Source organism: Eulemur rufifrons, chromosome 1, assembly GCF_041146395.1.
Source record: "Eulemur rufifrons isolate Redbay chromosome 1, OSU_ERuf_1, whole genome shotgun sequence".
In the NCBI taxonomy this organism is placed as follows: Eukaryota; Metazoa; Chordata; class Mammalia; order Primates; family Lemuridae; genus Eulemur; species Eulemur rufifrons.
In genome coordinates this window covers 40,551,288-40,572,928 of record NC_090983.1, presented here as the reverse complement: position 1 = coordinate 40,572,928, position 21,641 = coordinate 40,551,288, and the positions used below count along the sequence as shown (strand labels likewise).

Below are 21,641 nucleotides of genomic sequence, written 5' to 3'. Positions count from 1 at the left end.
AACGTAAAAAAAAAAGGGGGAGGCATGGGGGCACATCAAAAGGACACAGGAGCCAACATGGAAGAGCTCCTAATGGTCAAAGCTGAAGGACAATTTGAGCAACAAATAATGATAAAGGATAACCCAAAGAATAAAATACCCATGAGTCCATAAATAATTGAATAAATAAATAAATAGGAGAGAAAGGACAAATCTTCCTTACAGAAGATTCTACTAAATAAATGTAGAAGAATGAAGGAAATCATCATTAGTACCACAAAGCAGTAATTGCTGCAGGAGATCCACTAGTAAATGCTAAAATTAGTGGCATTTCTCAGCTCATGACTACTTAGAAATTGTAATTATGTCTCTTGACTTGAAGTCAGCAATTATCATGGCATGACAATTGATTTTGTTCTAAATAATTGTCAGATTTTGTTTTTTAAAAAACTCCACAGCATGTTTTTTTAAACTGTACAAACCTGTGAAAATGACTATAGTTTCTACATTTAGCACAACCATTCACCTAGTTCGTAAGGCCAAAAAGCTAGGAGTCGTTTGCAAAGCATACCCCAAATCTGACCACTTTTTACGGTCAGATTTATCTGTAACTTTATCTGCAACTTCCCTAGTTTTGCTTTTTGCCTACAGTAGCTTCCCAATTTTCTTCCTGCTTTTTATCCCTTTACCGTTTATTCTCAGCATTAGTCAGTGACCTTTAAAAAAAAAAAGTTAGGTCCTTTTAATTTCCTACATAAAACTCTCCCATGGCTTTGTCACACTTAGAATAAAATCTGCTTGCTACCTTGATGTATAAAGTCTCTTTATGATCTGGCCTCTATCTACTTCTCAGACCTCATTTGATACCATTCTCTTCCTCCTTGCTTACTCCTTTCTAGCCTCAGTGGCTGTGTTTTTTTTTCCTCAAACATGCCTCATTCCTGCCCCAGAGCCTTAATATCTGTCATTACCTCTACTGGAAATGCTCTTTCCCAGATCTTGGTACTGCTTGCTCATTCACGTCAGCAAGGTCTGTTTTAAATGTCACCTCAGATAGGATCTTCAGGGAAGACCTGCTGAGGCAGGTTCCCCTGCTCAATTTTCTTCCATTGCATTTATCACTACATAACAAGTATTTGTTTATTCATTTATTGTTTGTCCTCGAACTAGAATGTAAGCACCTAAGGGGAGGGAGTTGGTTTGTCTTGTTTGGATATACCTAAAATAATACCTACAACAGCGCTGGCCCTCACATATCTATTGAGTAATATTTCTAAAACACTGAAAGGAGAAAGAAGGGAAAATGAGGAAGAAAGCCTGTATCACAGGAAGACTTCTATCTCTGAGATATGTACAAAGAATGTAAGCCTTTTGAGATGATTAAACTTTAAAATGAAGAAAAACAAAGGAATATTTTTTGTTACCTTCATTTTGTTACCAAATTCAGTTGCTTAAGAATAAACTTGAAAAATGTCAATGTAATTTTGATGACTGAATTTGGGGAGCCTTTGAAATAATCTTACACCACGGAAAAGTTTTATTAAAGTATAGATTACTGGTCATTTAAAAATACATGAGAAAAGACAAACATACAAAGGCTGTCTCATACAACTGATTTCTAAACTCAATACTTTTGAAATACAAAACAATGATCATTACCCCCAAAAGTCAGTTTATTGACACAAACTGATTTTTAAGTTGGTCTATAACTCTTTTCACTCAATTCTGTTTATGTTACTCAATTTTTCAATTTCATTCCATATCAGAACTTTGTTTTTCCACATGTTTACTTCTCAAAGCAGCATATAGTTATTTCTTACAATTCATATTAGCAACTATAGGAAGCTTTCCTAAGTCCCAAGAATTCAGTATGGTTGGTGCTCTGGAAATAGTTACCATTTTGGGTTCTCTACATTAAGACCCATGTATTTAAAGGCAAAGTATTAATGGGCAAAATATGGGGGTTGAGGGCAGGCAGACTAAGAAAAGAGAATGTTATCTTTTACTGCAGACCTGCTGAAAAAGACTCCATTACTTACTTTGGTACTATTGCTAGAGAAACAGTTTCTGCCAGACCACAGGCTGGCTATATATAGTTGTCCGTTTTACATTTCCTTTTCTAAAAAATGACAAACTTTACCAATTACATTGCTCAACCAAGTAAGCAGACACTTTAAATTATCATACACTTTAACTGCTTGAAATAAATTATTTTCTTAATTGGTCTGGCAGCCTTGTGTCTGGAAAAGCAGTAAAACCCACTTTGTCCCAAAATTAGAATGCTGCCTCAGAGGCTGCCTGTGAGATACCTGGCTATCTTCTATTCCCCAGTCATGAAGGTGGACCTTCATGAACTCTGTAACGTAATAAATATAAAAATGACCTTATCTATCAACACATAATATTGAGCCAGCAAAACCAAAAAAAGTACACTCCTAAGTAGGAACTAGCTTGCATAAAACAAGAGGGTATATCGCCTCTTATGTAAAACAAGAGGAGTACGTATGGTAATAAAAACAATCTTTAATAAGCTTATAAAGAGATGATTCTGGTTTACATGTAAGTCTGCTTAAACTGACTGTGACTGAATGATTGGAAATTTTCTTTTCCTAACATAATGCCCATTCATTGTAAGTGAAGCTGGTCCTAGTTTCTTACAAATCTCTTATTTCCTTGGATTCATCTACTACACCCTCACTGTGTTGCCATTTACTTATAAGCTGGGCCTGCCCAGCCTGCTTATAAAGCCTCTCTTCAGAAATATACCAGATGCATTAAACAGAGGCATCTTTTAATAGAAATCTGCACCTCAAAACAGCATATGAAGAACCCAACAGGCCCTCCAATGTAAACACCTCTCATTTCACATTATCACAGAAACAGTGCAGTTTACTAACTACTTCTTCCTTATAGGAAACTCAGTAGCTGTAAGAAAATTTTGTTCAGCTTCAAAACATTTCAATACTTATTAATTCCAAAGATCCGAACACCATGTAGTTGTGGCATTTTGGGAATTAGCACACTCAGGAGAGAAGCTGTGTTTAGGATGAAGTGAGTTGTATCATACTTCGTATAGAAACTTGCGAGAAAATATCTGTAGAGATAAAAGTTAAAAATATATAAAACATCCAAAAAAAAATTATTTAGAATTTTAAAAATTTAAAAAGTAGAAAAAAGGCCACTGAAACTTAAATACCTAAAAGTAAAATCATTTTTGTGCATTAAAGTAAAAGAAACAGTTTGGCTTCAAGTTACTTGACTTGGGATTTAAAAATTTGTTTAATGGAGATACACATTTAGCATTTCTGCAATTATATAAATACATTTAATAGAATACATTGCTATTTAGCATCTTTTAAAGTAAAAGGCATTCAAACTAGGCTTCACATGCCCTCTGAAATTTCAGGTGTAGTTTTATATTTCTGTGCATGTTTCTGAAGAAAAGATCTGGATCCAAAGCATCCATCCATCATATTCTCAAAGGGTTTGGTAACCCATAAGTCAAGAACTACTACAGTAAAGCTCTGAAAAATGGACTTTTAGTGTACTAATACAATTCATATCTTTGAAAGAAACAAATACTTGGTTGCCCTTTTAATGTTCACATTTTCATACTGTAGTTGAGCTTGTCTAAAACCAGTTTCACTGGTAACTTGAAAGAGACTGTTGTAAAATTCCAGCTGTTTTGCTATAACTAAGTACATGTGTGTATTCAGACATCCAGCATCTGAGAATTTAACAAGCCTAAACCACCTTTAAAACCATAAATCACCGAGTCCAGAATCCCTAGTTCTAGACCCAAGGATATATCAAAGTGCAGACATACCATCTGGTTACTCAAAGAATATCCTAATATAGCTAAGATGTAAAGATGAAAACATATCTTACTTGATCATAACTAAAAAATTAGTTTCCATATATATAGGTGTTTGTCTAATAACTTTTATAGTACACAAGAAAAGTATTCTTACAGTGTTTCCTCTAACTACTGTCATTAGTTTCTCATAAGGAGATAAATATCTTGTGTAATATGGTTAGAAAAGAATAGTATGACTAAAAACATGATAGAGAACCATATATATCATTTTCAGAACAATCTAGATTGAGAAATTCTATAATCTTCCACCTATTTCACAAAACTATGGTCAGAAGATTCCTTCTTGAGAGTAAAACATATTCTTCATTCTTTAAATTCTTTCTTCCTACTTTCATATACTTGATGACTGTTTTTATACTTCCTTTACTGAACAAAATAGGATATTACTTGCACTTAGTAAGCTCATTTGATTTCCCATCATTATAGGTTTAATCTATAAACTGATAATTGGAAATAATAAATCTTAGAATGGGTTCTTACTGTATCATAACATATGTCCCCTTTGCCTTTTAATAAAAACTAACTGTGTGTGTAGATTATATGAAAATTACTTGACTCTTTCAAAAACTTAGACAACCCTCCAATGGTATGCAAAACCCAAGTGGGAATCAGAGTGATAACATTTATACATTTATTTTCCCGTGGATATACTGGGAAGAGATCTGTATTAGAAGATAAAAGCTTAGGGTTTAATCTTGGCTCTTGACTCCAACTAGCTACAAGATCTTGTATTTGAGCCTGTTTCTTTATCTAAAAATCTGGTATAACTTTCCATGTCACACCTAACCTGACAAATAATGATTAAATAAGAAAATGTGAAAGTACTTTGAAACATATCAATGCTATACAGATGGCTTTAATGCTGTTTCTTCAGTTACATAAGGAATCTAATCAAAATATTTGAAATCACACCTGTTGGTCAAAAATATATTTTGAGAAATATGGACCTTATACACATACATCTTAGTTGACCTTTTTTTGATGGCTTTTACTGAAAATTCAGAATGTCAGGCTTTTTATATGTATTATAATGCAATCCTCAACATTTTATAGATGAGAAAACTGAGGCTTTGAAGAAAATGGCCAAAAGTCACATAACTTAAAAGTAGTTAAGCCAAAAACCAAACTGAGGGCCATCTGAATAGCCAATATTTTTGTTATCGCATTTATATTTTTGTTAGACTACAGACATTTTTCTTTGAGGTTAATTTTATATGGGACTAACCCAATTCAAAATTTCTTCAAAGTGCTATAAATACAAGGAAAAAGAAGCCTATTACTTTATGATTAGTTTATTTCTTTCACTTGAAAATGCCTTCCTTTACTTAAACATCTATCCAAAACCTACCATCCCTTAAGTTCTAGCTTAAGGAATTCCAATATCTCCAAGAAGTCTTCTCTGCTACTAAAGGCTATACTGATTCTATCATGGACCAAAAAATTATGTATGAGCTATGTGGTACAGAATGTTGATTAACACATATGTGAAATACATCTACTATGTGCAGGCCACTGCACTGCGTGTGGGATTCAAAACAATCTATGCACTTATAAATTCTTTGGAGAAATAAAACAAAATATATATGCAATTTTTATTTGTCAATTATATCTCAGTAAAGCTGGAAAAAAATAAAGGCAGAGGCATTTCAGGTAGGAGCTATGATTTGAACAAACGCATAGAAGTGGGACTACAAATGAAATATTCAAGAAATGATGCTTAGAAGAGCTTGATCTGGTAGGAGTTAGGTGGGGATAAAATATTCATGTAAAGGGAAAATGACGGAGGAACCATTTTCTGGAGGATCCTGAATATCAGGTAATAGGAGGAAATCAGATACCAGTTACAAGGTTAGATGCTTTACAGACAGATATTATCTCATTTATTTCTTATAGCACCAGGACTGAAATAGGTATCATTAGCTAGAATTTTATACATGAGCAAACCAAGCTGACAGAGTAATATATACAAGACTCAACTCAGGTCTGTTCTATAATGAAAGCCTAACCTCTCTTTTTCAAAAGCACACTCTTTCTCCCAAGGAGTTGAACATGTGAATAGGATTGGGTAGCCAATGAAATTCTTCTGATCATCTAAACCATTATTTAGGGAGATTAATCTGATAGTGCAATACAGAATATAATTATGTTTAGTTTTCTTATAAGAAACTTAAGGACAGGAACTGGAATATATCTGACCTGTACATCCTAGAATGTCTAGGCACACTGATGAGCATGAAATGTCATCTCCTTATGTACTGCCTGAAGTGAAAACTGGTTTATTATCAAAGTGCCTGTACTTTATCTGAGGTAGCTATTTACTGATAAAAGTTTTCAACAAAATATTGTTTCTAATTCCAATTCAATCTGATAAAAGGACATCTTCCTTTTATCCAATCCTCCTCATACCTAAAAATTTCTACCACTTACAGAATTATTGGAGAAATTGTGAAAAACTTCCGTGAAGATGTAAACTGTACTCCATAATCCAGTTGTTCCCAATGAGTTAGGAGCCTTGCTTTACCCTGGTCTGGAGTTTCAAAAGGTGTTCCTTTCACTGCATGCAAAAATACATACATGCCCTGGAAAATAAGCAAGGAGGTATATAATCAATATCAAATACAAAATTAGTTGTCATTAAGCATTAAGGTAGTTCCAGGCTGTTTGTGACAGAGTGTGTGATTTAACAGCTCAAAGTTTTAAGCTTTCACATAACAGTGAAATGCTATAGTCAATTTTTTATGGCAAAATAAAGCTTTCTGGGGTATATAAATATTTGGTGAAAATCAGTAAAAGGTCAACCACAAGTAATCTGTTTTCATCTCTTTTCATTAAATTGAAAATAAACAAAGTATCATCAGGGTAACTTCACATCATTACATTTCATTACATTTAGATTTTCTAATACCTTTCCCATTAGGAAAAAGAATTACCTTTTTCCCCAATGTGTAGGGGATTTTTCTCCAGAATGTCATTAGTAAATATGATAATACTTACAAAATGATAAAGACATATAAACTGGTAATAAAATAAATAAATAAAATATATCAGGGAAAATGGTTTTGAAATATTTAATATTAGGATTGCCTTTGCCTCAATAGTTCTCTTCCAAAGCAACAAGGACAGTCTGATGTAATTAACATTTGATTCAAGTCACTTTTAAAATCACCACTGTGCCACAATAGTGTTTCTTCTGAAGTCAGTTTTTAAAAATAAAAGTAAAAACCGTTACTAAAAGCCATTCCATCAGATGATATGTTTAAGTACCTAATTTTGTGGTTAGGTTAAGAAAAAAACAATATACACTAGATGTGGTTTCCTTGTGATTATGATGCCCATTTAGATTGATCGGTAGTACTTCATTCAGGATCACTGTTTGAGGTACTGGTAACAGCAGAAAGCCTAAATATTACCATGAAACAGTTTTTCCTTGTAGAAGCCACCATGTAATGTCATTTTTTCTACCTCAATTTTTAATAAATATATAGAAAAATAGAATGATTAGTGATTTGAAATTTTATGTTATACTTAGTTAAGAGAGGCTTTCCTTTCAAAGCTTAGTCTACTTCCTAGTTATTATTAGTAGGCAATTCAAAAGTTATTTAGCTGCAATAACATCTAAGCTATGAAGGAAAGGTCTCATGTTCAGTTGGATTTAACTCACCAAACATTTAATAAGTGGATGATATGTACAGGACACAGGACATGTATACACATGTGAAACTGAAAAACAGGTGTACTTATTGGCCTTGAAAAAAATTCAATCCTCTAAGAGATGGTAAGAAGAAAAAAAGATATGCTTAAACAATTAGAAGGTAGGGCAGAAACTGCTATCAAAGGTACAATCAGAGTACTCAGCAAATGCAGAGGAGAGAAAAGTTCCTTGTTGCTGGGGCAAAAGCCTTGATACCACCTTGTCAACAATCTGAATCTTGAAGGTTCACCTCAAATTACAATTCCTTAGAGAAACTCTCCTCAGTAGTAATTAGCCTCCTATGTGGTTGCGTAGAATTTTACTGAAAATACTATTATAGTGCAATATATTATGTTAAGAGTTGTTTGCCTGTTTGTTTCTCCATTAGCCTGAATACCTCAGGAATAAGGGCTGGTACAGAGTAAGTACTAGGTATGTTGGAAGATGACATTAAACCAAAGAGTGTTTATTCTGTAAGCACCAGGAAACCATTTTCACATAGGCTTTAAAGGGAACTATGACATAGAAAGTAAATGTTTTCAAATGCTCAGGAGCATATGACCCCCACAAAAGTTAAGAACCTCTATTCTAGGCCACATATGTGTTAGAATGTAAGAGAAGAAGACTCCTCTATTTCCTTCAAACCACATGCACTTACTGGTGTTTAGAATATAATATTCAATCAGTTTATTTTATATATCCTTTTCAGTGAAAAAGAATAAAATCTTATTTGACCATATCTTTTACTCCAATATTATTTGTTAAGTAGTCTCTATATAAAAATGTTAGTGACGTAGAGATGATTGTTCCCACATCAAAAGAATTAGGAAAAGAAAGTATGTAGCTCATGGGTAGTCCTTATAAATATTTACTGAAGCAAAATGAAGAGCATTTTCACTCATTTTTAAAGCTAGGCTAAGAACCTTGTGAACATTAATACCTCTAAGAGTGAATTGTGGCAATGAAATAAAAAAAAAAAATCACTGTAGGTTTCTACTTTAAGGTTCAGAAAGGCAAATATAGTACGTTTGTCTAACCAGGTATAACAATTAGGTCTGTTTTCCCATACTGAAAAGCATTCGGCATGCATTTTACATTTTTAATTGGTTTAATGTAGGCTATCTTCAAAGGAAACAAATTTGGAGTCATATAATTGCTACATCTATGGCTACTTAGGCTTTTAGTGTGGTGAACTAATGAATAAATCCAATAATAATAATAATAAATTCAAAGTTTGCTTTCCTGCATGGTGTCAATTACCTATCAATTTGTCCATGGTCATACACTGTGCCTCAATCTTGCGTCAACCAACTTGAAACGTGGGGGGTTGCAGAGCAGGGGATGGCTTCTAAAATACATTTAATACATGTGCCATTGGAGAAGGGAAAAGACTAATTTATGCAGCAGACTTTTTAATAGGTTTTTAGAGATATAGAAATTAAAAAATAGTAAGATAAATTGCTAATTATAAAACAATGATAAACACATGATGAAAGAATGTAGCATGGGAGTTGTATAGATTCCTAAAGGAGGTTATACCTGAGTAGAGTTTTGCTGGGCAAGTAGGAATCAGTCAGGCAGAGCAAGAAAGTGGGGGGGTGGTATTAAAATAGTAGAAAAGCTTAACCCAAAGTAAAAAGGTGAGAGCACATTGCTAGAGCACAGCCTGTGTTTAGAGATGGTTGAGATAAAATGGAGTCCCTTTATTGCCTCTGCACTGTTATCAACTGGTCTTATATGCTACACAAGAAACTTGGAATTTTACAATGAATGCAATGGATAATCATTGAAGGACTTAGCACATGATTTCAGCAGACAAGCATTTTTAAAATATCACTCTGCCAAGCTGGAATGGAGGAGTTTAGAGTAGAGGAGCATCAAGAAGACCATTTGATTTACTGGAATAATCCATGTGAGAAAAAAATGAGGGTATGGGAACCAAGTTGATATTAAATCAGTAGAACAGACAGTGCTTTGACCAAACAGATATGGAATATAAAGGAAAAGGAGAAGTTATCCTAAGAGTAAGGTAACTGTACATAAATTCTAGTTTTCATAGGACGGTTCTGATTTACACCTATTCTCTTTGAGTAATTATTACTGGAGCTCCCTTTTACTCTAAAAACAGTCTCAGTTTGGACTATACATTACTGGTTGAGTATCCCTTATCTGAAATGCTTAGGACTGGAAATGTTTCAGATTTTGGAATATTTGCATAGACATAATGAGATATCTTGGGGATGGGACCCAAGTATAAACACAAAATTCATTGACGTTTCATATATACCTTATAAACATAGCCTGACTGTAATTTTAATTTTATACAACATTTTTAGTAATTTTGCACGTGAAACAAAGTTTTGACTGCGACCTGTCACATGAGGTCAAGTGTAGAATTTTCCACTTGTAGCATCATGTCGGTGCTCAAAAAATTTCAAGTTTTGGAGCATTTCTGATTTGGGGTTTTCAGACTAGAGATGCTCAACCTGTACATTAATCACTTTACCACTGACATTCAGTTGGCTGGCTTGGCCTTTAGAAAAGATTGGGAATAAAGTCAGAGGAGCACATTGTGGGTGGTGAGGAACCGATCAGGAATAAGATGACTTCCATTTATACTTGTTTGGTTTAAGGTACAAGGTAATCTTGTGCTATAAATATGAGTATCTTTATTCTACAGGTAGAAACTGCAAATATGGGTAGATGAAGTGACCTAGGCAGAATATATAGCACAAGCAGAGATGAAGAAAAGAACCTTGGGGACAGCAATATTTAAGAGAAGAAAAGAGAAGGAAGACCCTGCAAGAGGAAAGAAAGAGAAGGAAAGATCAGAAATGTATCCAGGAGAAAATGATCCCACGGAAGCCAAAGGAAAACTTTCAGTAAAAGGGAGATGCTTAGTGTCAAGTATTTCAGAGAAGTCATTATTGAAAACCATACATTGTTTGCCCTTACAGAGTCTATCACATAAAATGGACCAAATGGACATTCATTTATCATTTCCACTAGCACACCATCCTTGTCCTCAAGCCAACTTCAAATACACTCCAGAAGATATAAATATTAATTTTTAAAAATCTATTTCTCCTACATTTCTCTGTCTTAATGCTCTACGTTCTTTTTTCGTTATCTTTAAACAAATATAGTTACTTTGGATTCAATTAAAATTCTTTTTTTTTTTTTTTCCTGAAGCAGTGGCATCTCTGTAGCTCATAAAATTCTTAACTTTCATACAGATGTGGCAAGGGACAAAAAAAAATTCTCAACTAATTGGATTTCTCCCTTTTCATTCCACTTTTAATCCGCTATTAAAGACAAGAAAAAAAAAATCACCATCAGGATTCTTGTGTGTCTTGTTTTTGTAACAAGCACTTTCCAGGGCAGCATAATATGGTCGGTAGAGTCAATGGAACCTCTGATACTTCGTAAAGCTAATATAAATACAGCCAATACAGCAGCGTGATAGTCAACCAGAAGCAGCTGAGGCACTATAAGATCCTGAATCACATAAGATACGATTAAGCTCAAAATTTCTATACTGAAATAGGAAAGTATACATATACAATTTAGAAAGATTTAACAAGGATTGAAACCAAAGATTTTCATTAGACTCCAGTTAACCAAAAAACAAAATTACTTTTGTAATTCTGTAACTTTCTTGTAATTTTTACTAAAATGACCTAGTATTTTATATAGTCTCACTTAGAAAACTAAAAGGCTCAATGGTGAAATAAACTGTGACGGAAAAAATAAAATAATATTCCAGACTAGAATTAAACCACTGAACTATACACTTTAAATGGGTGAATTTTACAGTATGTAAATTACATCTCAATAAAGCTATTAAAACAAAGTCTTTTTTTATATCATAAAACCTTAAGATACATATATCATAAAATTTACCATTAGCCATTTTTAAATTTACAATTTTAGTAGTATTGAGTACATTCACATTGTTGTGCAACCATCACCACTACCATCCATGTCCACAACTTTTTTCATCTTGCAAAACTGAAACTCTGTAACCATTAAACAATAACTCCCCATTCCTTCCTTCTCGTCACTTCTGGCAACCACTAAGTCTTAAGCTTTTAAGTGTTTAGTATAAGGTGATATTCTTACCAGATTATGTATAATATTTGTTAAGGTCCAAGCAACAGGAACACTGAAGAAGGGAATGCTGAGTAAGACAATATGAAGCAAGCCAACTCCCAATGCGTATGTCAGCCACATACCCCGGCTGTTCATTACACGGGTATTTGGATTCACCTCACTGTGGGCAACTCCAACATTCATGTTTCCTCTGTAGGGAAGTAATGAAATGAATCAACACTTGATAAACTGGCAAACCAAATACCCTTAATTCTGACATGATAAAGTAAGTGTTACGAGGATTATTTTTTTCCTAGTTATTCCGAAATAGAACACATGCACCCACCAAAATATGCTACTTGCAGATGCTGATGAAGAATCCTCAACTTTTGACTTTATGGTGAGATAAACAAGATTTATTTTTATGGCTCTCTTTGAAAAGATAAATAGTTAAAAACCTTTTCCTAAAGCTTGTCTTCTAGCATGTTAGTTTTACTAAATGAAATAATGGACAGGAAAACTCAAAACTGAAAGAGAAAACCTGTATTTTCTTATATCATGAGAGCAAAGTGACAAGCCTGGAGCTAAATTTACCAAAAGAATCATCTCATATTAAAAAAAAAAAAAAAAAAAAAAAAGCAGAACTGACCCAGCCAGTCAGTTGAGTAGCCAGACTCTTTAAGGTAATGTTGTAGCCACAGAGTGGTCAGAGTTCAAATCACTTCTTTTTGAATACTGACGCTGGGAGGAACATGCCATTGACATAATCCGGTGTAAAATTTACATGATCAAGGGATAATGTTTCTCAATTTTGTGATACAACTAGGTTAAAGCAATGAGTCTTCCAAATATTTCTCTAGTTAACTCCCCTAAAACTTCAGTTTTCTTTCTTTCTTTTAAAAAAGCTTTTCCCTTCCCCTTTTACATTCAAGATGAACACCAAAGGAAGAACTGATAATAGTTCCCACTTATTTTAATGCTGATGTTTACTTGGGTCTAAGTATCCCTTAAAATAAAACTGTGTTAAAGAATACCTATCATCCTGGGGAGGAGGGAAATGGGGATAGATTATATTTGGAACAGCTCTGATTTAAAACATATTAACTTGTTCCATTACAGAGTTAGCACAGAAATTTCTCATAACCCCATCCGCGTGGGGTTTCCGCGTATAATGTTCTCTTCACCATCTAAAGATCTCTGGAACAGGAATAAAGCCTTATGGTGACGAAAGATGAATCAAAAGTCTCAAATTTACATGTATGAATATTTTTTCTACTGTAAACATCCATCGCTTATCATATATTATTTTTAACTGTTACAAGTTATACCTAGAACATGCCACCACTTAAGATAGTTTTCCCACTTTCCACGAGATGAGAAAAAAATGTTCGAAAGAGGCCTAAAATTTACATCTCAGCTGGAAGGCAAAGCTGGTGTGGTACAGGTCCTACTCCAACCAGAAAACCTTTCCCCCGGCAGGTTTGCCGCGCCGCTTCTGGCAAATACTAGCTCCACAGCGAAGAAGCTCTCGGCTCTGCCCTAGCCGGTGCCGGTGTAGACCGCGGCTCGCAGGGGTCCCCTTGGGGTAGCCTCTCCCAGCAGCCTGAGCTCCGGGCCTGTGGAAATTCAGCAGAAACCGCTGCTGCTACCGCCGCAGCGCCTCCCCCACCCGCCCCTTTCTTCTTCCAGCAGCACAGCCCGTCAGGGCCGTGCCACCGCAACGAGGACTTGGGCTGCGAGCCTCTGAGGCCACTTGCCCCGCATAGACACACAAGGCGCCGCCGATGCAGCCCCAGCCCACTATGTCCCCTCAGAACGATCCTGGCGCGCCAGCCGCTCCCTACCGACGAAGGCAGCAGTACAAGCCCTCCGTGTTCGTGCCCTCCGCGTTTGTGCCCACTTACCCGCCGCCTCACTCCCGGCCGCCGTCACGGAGCAGGACCAGCCCGGCGGCTACAGCAGCTTATCCCCACGCCCCGAATGCCAATGGTCCGCCCCAGCGCTGCGCAGCTTGCGGAAGCCTTCAGAGGCAAACTCGCTGCCAGGGGATTGGCTGCGAGCAGCGCCAATCCCACGTTCCTCCCGGGCAAGGCGGGACTAAGTGCGGCGCGCCAGGTGCCCGCTCTGCCGTGTGCGCGCGCGCGCTGGGGCGAGTGGGGAGGCCGGTGAGGCCGGGCCTGGGCTCCGGGTGGGTCGCTGGGTGCTCGCCGCTAGTGGATGGTTATTGCCTGCCTCGCGCGAGCAAGAAGGTAGTGTCGTGTGGCTAACGGGCTTTTATTTTTATATTCTCGAAGGCTCGAGGACTCCTCTAAGTTCTCCTGGGTCCGAGCACGAGCACCGCCGCGCCGAGGGCACCTCCCGACAGGGGTGGGAAGCGAACGGAGCGGGCTGGCGGGCGCGCTCACGTGGACAGCGTTCTCGGAGCAGGTCAGGCTTCTTAGTGGTCCCGTGTGACCTTTGTTGCACCCGGTTCCTTAGACCCTTCTGGGTGAAGGACTTCAAAGTTGTTTTCCAGGCAGAAAATTTAACCCACGACAACTGTAACTTTTCTTGTGAGTGTGGCGTTTTATAGTATGCTATGTTGTGGCATTATACAAAGGGTGCAAGTAAACTCTTAAGTTAATCACGATTTTTGCTAGTATTGTTCTGGGTTTATCCATACGAGGAAGAATGTATTACATTCTGAGGAAATGTGGATTCCATAAATCTTCTTTGAGGACGGAGAATAGTCTTGATTAGATATTTTGGAATCGTCTTTGAAATTTCTTCTACCTTGGCAGTGTGCAAAGTTTATGATTTTTATTGCTGAAATAACTTTCAACAACATTTTGAAATAGATTTAAGGGGATGTTTCCTATACATGTGTATGTATCTTGCATTTCTGTTCTATGAAAACAATTGGTTTAATTTATTCTTTAAATAAATTATTTTTTTGTGTGTTCTCCCTAAAGTCTTCGAGTTCTCTGATTTCTACTTCTTTTTTTTAGGTGCACCTGTTGTCCTTAACTGACTTTCCTGGTCATCGGCAGTCTTTCAGACGTGTTCCATTTCCCTCTCAGCAAAAATGGAAGACTGGCTATCCTGACTTTCTCAGACATTCTGTGCTGTGATTTGTAAGCGTGATATCAACCCTTCACTTTTCTAAAGAGGTCATTTGGTATGTTATGGATATGTGATTAATATAAAACCCCTGTCCTCAAAGAGCTCTGATTGAGGAGGAAGGGACAGACAGACAAATAGAATAAGCCGTGATGAGTTTTGGATTAGGAATAAGGGAAAGGTGCTATGGGAATACAGTGGAAGGGTTGCCTAATCTGTTGGGCGGTGAAGGGAAGGAGGTTGGAGCAGGAAGGAAAGGTTTCCTTGAGGAGGTGATGTGGAAGGATGGTCAGAAGTCAGCCTAAAGAGAGGGAACGTTGTGAGCTAAGGGAGAAGTGGGTACCACCACATTAAGAGAGACAAGTTATATAGTATGACTGGCCTAGTGCACATTTGGGGAATGATGGGACAAGATTAGAAAGGCAGGCAGAAATCCAGTTGTTAGGGAGTTAGGACTTAACCTGGCTAGAAGTTGGAATCGTTTACAAAAATTTTGAGTAGGATAGCAACATGATGAAATTTAAATTACAGAAAGAACTCTGTTAAGTGGTTGAGGTTGAAGTTAAAATATTAATTAGGTAGTTAATGCAGTAGTTCAGGGGAGAAAGATTGAGGGGCTGAACAGAGGCAGTACAAAGAGGAGAGGACTAGTTTGGGAAATATATAGGTAGTAAGATAGATAGGACTGGGTGGCAGGATGAGTGAGGAAAATTTCTAGGATGACTTCAGGGTTTCTAATTTTGCTTTGTGTGCTTGGATGGAAAGTGTTCAAGGGCATGGCCTTTGGAGTCAGACATACCAGGGTGTGCATCTGCCACTTAATAGTTTTATGATCTTGAGCAAGTTATCATGCCTTTAAATTCCATTTGTGATAGAGGAATGACAGTGTACATAGGGTTGTCGTGAGGAGTAAATGGGATGATGTATATAAAGCTCTTATATTAGCTGTTACTTATATTATCAAATATAGGAAGAAAGCTAATTATTACTTAAGCAGAATGTGCATGTACAAAAAAAGAAAGTTAATTAGAATAATATTCTGAAATCAGTTTGGTACGTGTTAAGTTTAGGTTGGTTGTCTTCAGTCATCTAAATGATGATATTTAGAAGATAGGTGGAAATAAGGCCCTGGAGTCCAGTAAAAGTTGTGAGATACAGGTGAGCTAGGAGATAAAATGGAGGCCAGTTAAAATTAAGTATATAAAAGAAAGGAGTTAAGGCAATGGCGACTGGCTGGGAAGGAGGACAGTTTTTCTAAAGTTTACATTGACACAAGAAAGGTGCTGATAAAATTATTTTTAGTGGCCCTTCATTAATATTCATGAAATGCTTCTACCTTAGTTTGAGAATTCTAATAATCTAAGAAAAACACTGATCAACAAAACTTTGGGGTGTTAACCTAGCCTCACCTCAGCCTTCTGGGCAGTCGTCTTAATCTCATCACCTCTGTCTCATTCCTCATTCCCTACGATGCCTCTTCCAAAATCTCTTTTTTCAAATCTTTAATTTCATCCCCATATGTCTTAACCTTCTAGTTTACTGAGATCATGGCAATTCATTGCATAAACTCTATCATACCTTATGGACCCCACCCCATTGTGTCTTCTGATTTCATAAAATGTCTGAATCCCTACCCAAACTCTTCTTCCTTCAGTGTCATATCATGTTTCTTCTCTCTTAACTAACTGCTATGGTCTGAATGTTTGTGTCTCCCCAAATTCACAACTGTATGATATCATTATTATCCCCATTTCATAGATTAGGTGACTTTTTAGAGAGTTTAATTTCTTCGGTGTTACATAGCTGTAACAGCTAGTATAAAACTAAAGTAGTGTGATTTCAGAGCCTGCCCTTTTAACTACTACCCTATCCAGCACTGTCCCATAGAACTGTAACGTAAGCCACATATATAATTTTAAGTTTTCTAATCATATTGAAAAAGGTAAAAAAAAAAAAAAAAAAAGTTTAATTTTAATAATGCATTTTATGTTCCCTATTATATCCCAAATATTACATATCATTTTATCTTGTAATCAATATAAAAAAATTAATAAGATTTTATGTGTTTTAATGCTGAGTTTGAAATCCAGTGTGTATTAGCACATCTTAATTTGGACTACCCACATTTCAAGTGCTCATCAGCTACATGTGGCTAGTGGCTACCATATTGGACAGTGAAGATCTATACCCTTAGGCACAGGTGGGGAACCTTTTCATGTTGGAAGTCTGCATTAATTTAGCAGTTATCAAATAAGGCCGAATTCAAGAAACTTCAATTGGATATACTTAAAAATGTACATTCTTTTGTAAAAATGTAACTACTATGTTAAAAAATAAAAACTATTTGTTAATTTTAAAGTTAACTAACCTTTTAATGACTTTATTATGTCTACTTTTTGTTGGAAAGCATTTGAATATTTGGTTGCAGCATGGAGGTTTGCAGTTTCAGGTGATCCTCTAGATGGGTGTCAGTCATTTGTGATCTTAAAAGTGTCTTGATTTGGGTTAGGTAGGAGAACGTAGATTGGCAGCAGTATGTGGTTGAAAGGCAAGAAAGCATTCTTCTGTATTTCAATTGTATCTTTCTTAGCATCAGACAATGACTTTAAAATGTCATCTATTGAGAGCTCAATCAATCCCATCTGTAGTTCTTTAGGTGCCTTGGTGATATCAACTAGGTGAGGCTGAAATGCTGATTTGAGTGCGATGTCATGATTCTCAAAGTCAGTAAACTTTTCACTGTGTTTGCCAATTAATAGGTCTATAACAGCTGTGTATTCTTCAGATGATCCACATATATCCTGCTCATCAGTGACCTTTGCTAATTGGGGAAAATGTTCATCTGAAATTTCCTTTTCAAGAAGTGTTTTGAGAAAAGTTAGGTTTTTTCAAAATGCTTGTATTTTTTTGCCACATATAGTATATAGACTTAGTTTTACCTTGCAAAGATATATTCAAGTCATTTTGATTTGACATATCACACAGAAATGCTGCATTCCTATAGAAATCTTCTTTCAATAATTCACATTGTTGATTCTGTTCTTCATAAAATTTAACTAACTGTTCTCACAGAGGTAAAATTTGGGCTAACACCTGTCCCTGCAATAGCCAAAGCACTTTTAGAATGAATGGCAAATCCATACTGAACACCTCATCATTCAACTTTAGCGTGTTATGAAAGTGAGGATGCCATGTTGCATTTGCACGAATATAGTTAACAGTACTTATAACTTGTTGCAAAGTGTCACTTAAAATAGTAGCTCTACCAACAGATTTTGCTGATACTAGGTACAATGAAAAGAAATGAGAGCATCTGGATCTGTTAATACTTTTTTTTAAATCTGTGCAATAAACCCTTCATGTTTTCCTATCATGGAAGTTGCACCATCTGTACACTCACTAAATTTACCAAATTCTGTCTAATTTCATGACATTTATCTTGAAAGTTGTGAAAGATATGTGTTCGCAAGAGTGCCCAAAGTAACTTTTTGTAGCAAAGACAATCTTCTGTTATAACCCGAATGAAGTATAAAAACTGCGCCAAGTCAGTAGTATCAGTTGATTAATCCAAAGCAATTGAACAGTATATGTTTTCCTTTCAAAGTCTTGCATGACGTTGTGTTAAGTTAATGGCTAATTCATGCTGCTGATCAGTTGTGTTCTCCTTGAAAGAGGCAGTTGCTTCAGTGGCATTATTACTAGGTCTTATTGCTGCTTTTTTGCTTTTCATCTTTTAATTTCTGCAGTATAACCTTTCATACCTCTCCCTCTAATTTAAAATATTTGTGATTCCTATGTAATACTGATGAGCATTGAATTTCTTTAATGTTGATATTGCAGTATCACAAAGCAAGCAGATCATCTTATCTTTACAGAAAGAAGATAATATTGCAATTCCCAATCCTCATTAAATAATGTTTTCTCCCTTCAGCATTTTCTTGTTCTTCTTTGACATGATGGGCTGTTAAGCAGACAGAATTAAAAAATACTGTTGAGCTGTGCAGCTATTCATAAATTCCACTTCAAACAGAAACAGTGCACAATTTTCAAAAACTGATAACAGACTGGTATACTTGACCCCCATAAACTCTCACCAACCAGCCTCGTGTGAGAGTCGTGCCAGTCAGGTGGGGGAAGTTACAACTAAATCATGAGTGTAGCAGCTGCCAATTTAGCCCTTATGGCTTTCTAATGTTCTAATTGGGCCAGTCAATCTGGGAGGATTACTTTGTTGAAACTTATTTTATTCTTTGGTATTTTAAATGTGTTCATTTTAAAAATATAAAAGATGAGCAAAAATGTATTAATAAAAATAAATGAATTTGTTTTGTAAAATGTGGATTCAGTCAAAAGGCCACACTTAAGGACCTAGGAGGCCACATGTGGCCTTAAGGCCGAGGGTTCCCCAGCCCTGCCATTAGGTCTGAGGTCATTCTGAAGCTTCAGAAGATTGTGAAAGGTACCTTTTGCTTGTGACAGCACTGATTGTGTGAGTGTTATGACAGTGGAACAGCATTACCTGACTGGGAGTAGGAAAGCTGCCAACCCTTGAGAGGCACAAAAGCCATTGAAAGGTAGTTGTTGACAGTTACTCTACTTAAAACTGGGTACCCCCAAACTAAATCAAAGATACAGGTTAATTAGAGGGTAATTGTTAGTATTAAAAAAGAATTCCCAGCATTATTTTACATAATGATCTCTTATCATGGTACTGTGCATTTTGTAAAGTTTTACCATTTATAGAACATTTTATATCTACTTTCTTATTTGATCCTTACAGTAAACCGGTGAGTTACTAGCTCCATTTTTACAGATGATGAGTTGATTTTACAGAGGAATTTGAGTGATTTACTTCATTTTATGTGTAATGAAGATGAACCCCAAGACCTGTTTCTATAGATTCTGATATATTATGTTTTTTCACTGTGCCAATCATCTTTGCCTTATGTATAGCAAAATATAGTTATGCTGTATTTATGAATTGTGACCAGTTAACACCCTCAGAATGAAATATGTTGACCTCAGAAATGCATTCCTTAAAATCCTATGTAATTGTTACAATGCCAATACTCCATTTCCTACTCAATTACTGAATCTTATTTTACATGACTTTGTCTTATGTTGTTTTAGAAAGAATCCTAATCTGACACCTTCTGGTTTTGTTTGTTTTGGGCATTGCTATTTTGTTTGGACCTAGATTCCATAGGATCGAGTCATCATGTGAGCATATAACTAGTCATGGTAAATAAAGGAAGTACTTAGGGTCCTCCCTGCCCCCATTTCTTTGTCCAGGAAAATCTTGACTCTAGGGAAGAATTGCATGTTGTGAAGCTAGTGTTTGTTTTTCTGAAGTTAGGCATTAAGGCAGATGCAGGCCCACTCCTTGCATGTTTTACATACGGAATTTCCAGTTGAGATTTGTTTGTTTGTTTGTTTATACAAAGGTTTCCAGCCTTAAAACAATTATTCACGCTCGCAGATTTTGGATCTACTGGTGGGATCTAGCATATAAAGGACCTGGAATGCCAGTTTAGAGATTTGAGCTTTATGTGTTGGCTTTGGGGAGCCACATGATTAAAATGATGTTTTAGGCAGAATAATGTAGAGGATAGTTATCTGACATGTCTGGTATCTGGCTAGTTCAGATTAACAGTAATTCTAGGGTCTAGATATCCTAACTCCAAAAGACCTCAGTGATGGAAAAAGACATTATAACTCATCAAAACATATGGAGGACTAATGATGTTTAAGTGAGACTGTCATTATCTACATCCCAAGGTAATAGCACCACCTGGTCATTCCCGGCCAAACAGATTATACATTACACTCATTATAGCACAACTGTTTTTATCATTCTTCAGTTATTACCATAGTGTAATTTAGCAACTAAATGTTTTTAAGAAATCTTTTTACAACATGCTTATTTCAATGATTCCTATGTGCATGCTTTCAATGATCTATTATGATGAGTTTGGACGAAGACATAGTTGGCACAGACATTTAAGGAAATACAATTGAGATAAAAATCTCTAACTAATGAGAAGTACCTAGGCCCAGTTACTTCATCACTCAGTCTTTTTTAACCTTTTAAGTGATATAATAATTATAAATTACAATTTTTATACATAGTACCTACTTTTTTTTTTTTGTTTTTGAAACAGGGTCTTTCTCTGTTGCGCAGGCTATAGTACAGTGACATCATCATAGCTCAGTGCAGCCTCTAACTCCTGGGCTTGAGTGATCCTCCTGCCTCAGCCTCTGGAGTAGCTGGGACTGTAGGTGAACACCATCATGCCTAGCTAATTTTTTAATTTTTTGTAGAGATAGGGTCTTGATACTGCCCAGGCTGGTCTTAAATTCCTAGGTTCCAGTGATCCTCCTTCTTTGGCCTCCCAAAGTGCTAGGATTATAGGTGTAAGCCATGGTGCCCAGCCCATAGTACCTACTTTTTATGGGTTCAAGGTTTAAATGCAATCTCACATAGAAAGTGCTTAGCATATTGTCTAGCATACTAGATATTTAATAAATGTTCTTTTTGTTGTAATTATCATTTTAATTAATGGGTGGTATAAACAGGGTGACCAAGGGTCAAGAATCATGGAGGCTAATTAGGAAATTATATTGTATAATGCCGAGAGCTTGAACTGTTAATGGGGGGAGGATAAAAAGGAAGAACTAAATGTGACAGATACTGAGAAAAGAATTGATGGGATTTAGGAGTTGATAAGATTTGGGTCAGGGTGAATGGCTTTTTGTAATAGTAATGTCGTGGGGTTGGGGGAGCTGACTGTTACACCTTGAGTTTAAGCTAGTGATTTCAGCAGGCAGTTGGAAATATAGGGTTGGAGTTTCAGAGAAAACTCAGAATTGTAGTTATCAGTTAAAGCCTCACAGAAACTTTGA

The 21,641-nt window shown here is 36.1% G+C and overlaps 2 protein-coding genes across 9 annotated transcripts in view; one reads left to right on the top strand and one right to left on the bottom strand.

Annotated features, from left to right (window-relative positions):
- Positions 1-1,437: 1,437 nt before the first annotated feature.
- On the bottom strand, positions 1,438-13,616 carry ORMDL1 (ORMDL sphingolipid biosynthesis regulator 1). 2 transcript variants are annotated; one of them, XM_069469409.1, is made up of 5 exons: positions 13,544-13,591; positions 13,050-13,255; positions 11,670-11,850; positions 6,284-6,435; positions 1,611-3,073 (listed from the first exon to the last, which is right to left on the bottom strand). In XM_069469409.1, the coding sequence occupies exons 3-5, from the start codon at positions 11,841-11,843 to the stop codon at positions 2,938-2,940; spliced, it is 462 nt and encodes a 153-aa protein (XP_069325510.1). In that variant the 5' UTR covers positions 11,844-11,850; positions 13,050-13,255; positions 13,544-13,591; the 3' UTR covers positions 1,611-2,937. The 2 variants fall into 2 exon arrangements, with proteins under 2 accessions (XP_069325518.1, XP_069325510.1); XM_069469417.1 differs by lacking the exon at positions 13,050-13,255 and having other exon boundaries at positions 1,438-3,073; positions 13,544-13,616.
- Positions 13,617-13,739: 123 nt separating this feature from the next.
- PMS1 (PMS1 homolog 1, mismatch repair system component) overlaps positions 13,740-21,641 on the top strand; it is an 83,179-nt gene continuing 75,277 nt past the window's right edge. For 5 of the 7 annotated variants that reach the window (XM_069469375.1, XM_069469390.1, XM_069469367.1 and 2 more), the window contains exon 1: positions 13,740-13,888. The gene's annotated coding sequence lies outside the window, so the exon portion shown is untranslated. Of the gene's footprint in view, positions 13,889-14,626; positions 14,797-21,641 lie in introns of all 7 variants that reach the window. The other 2 variants (XM_069469352.1, XM_069469398.1) reach the window with 2 other exon arrangements.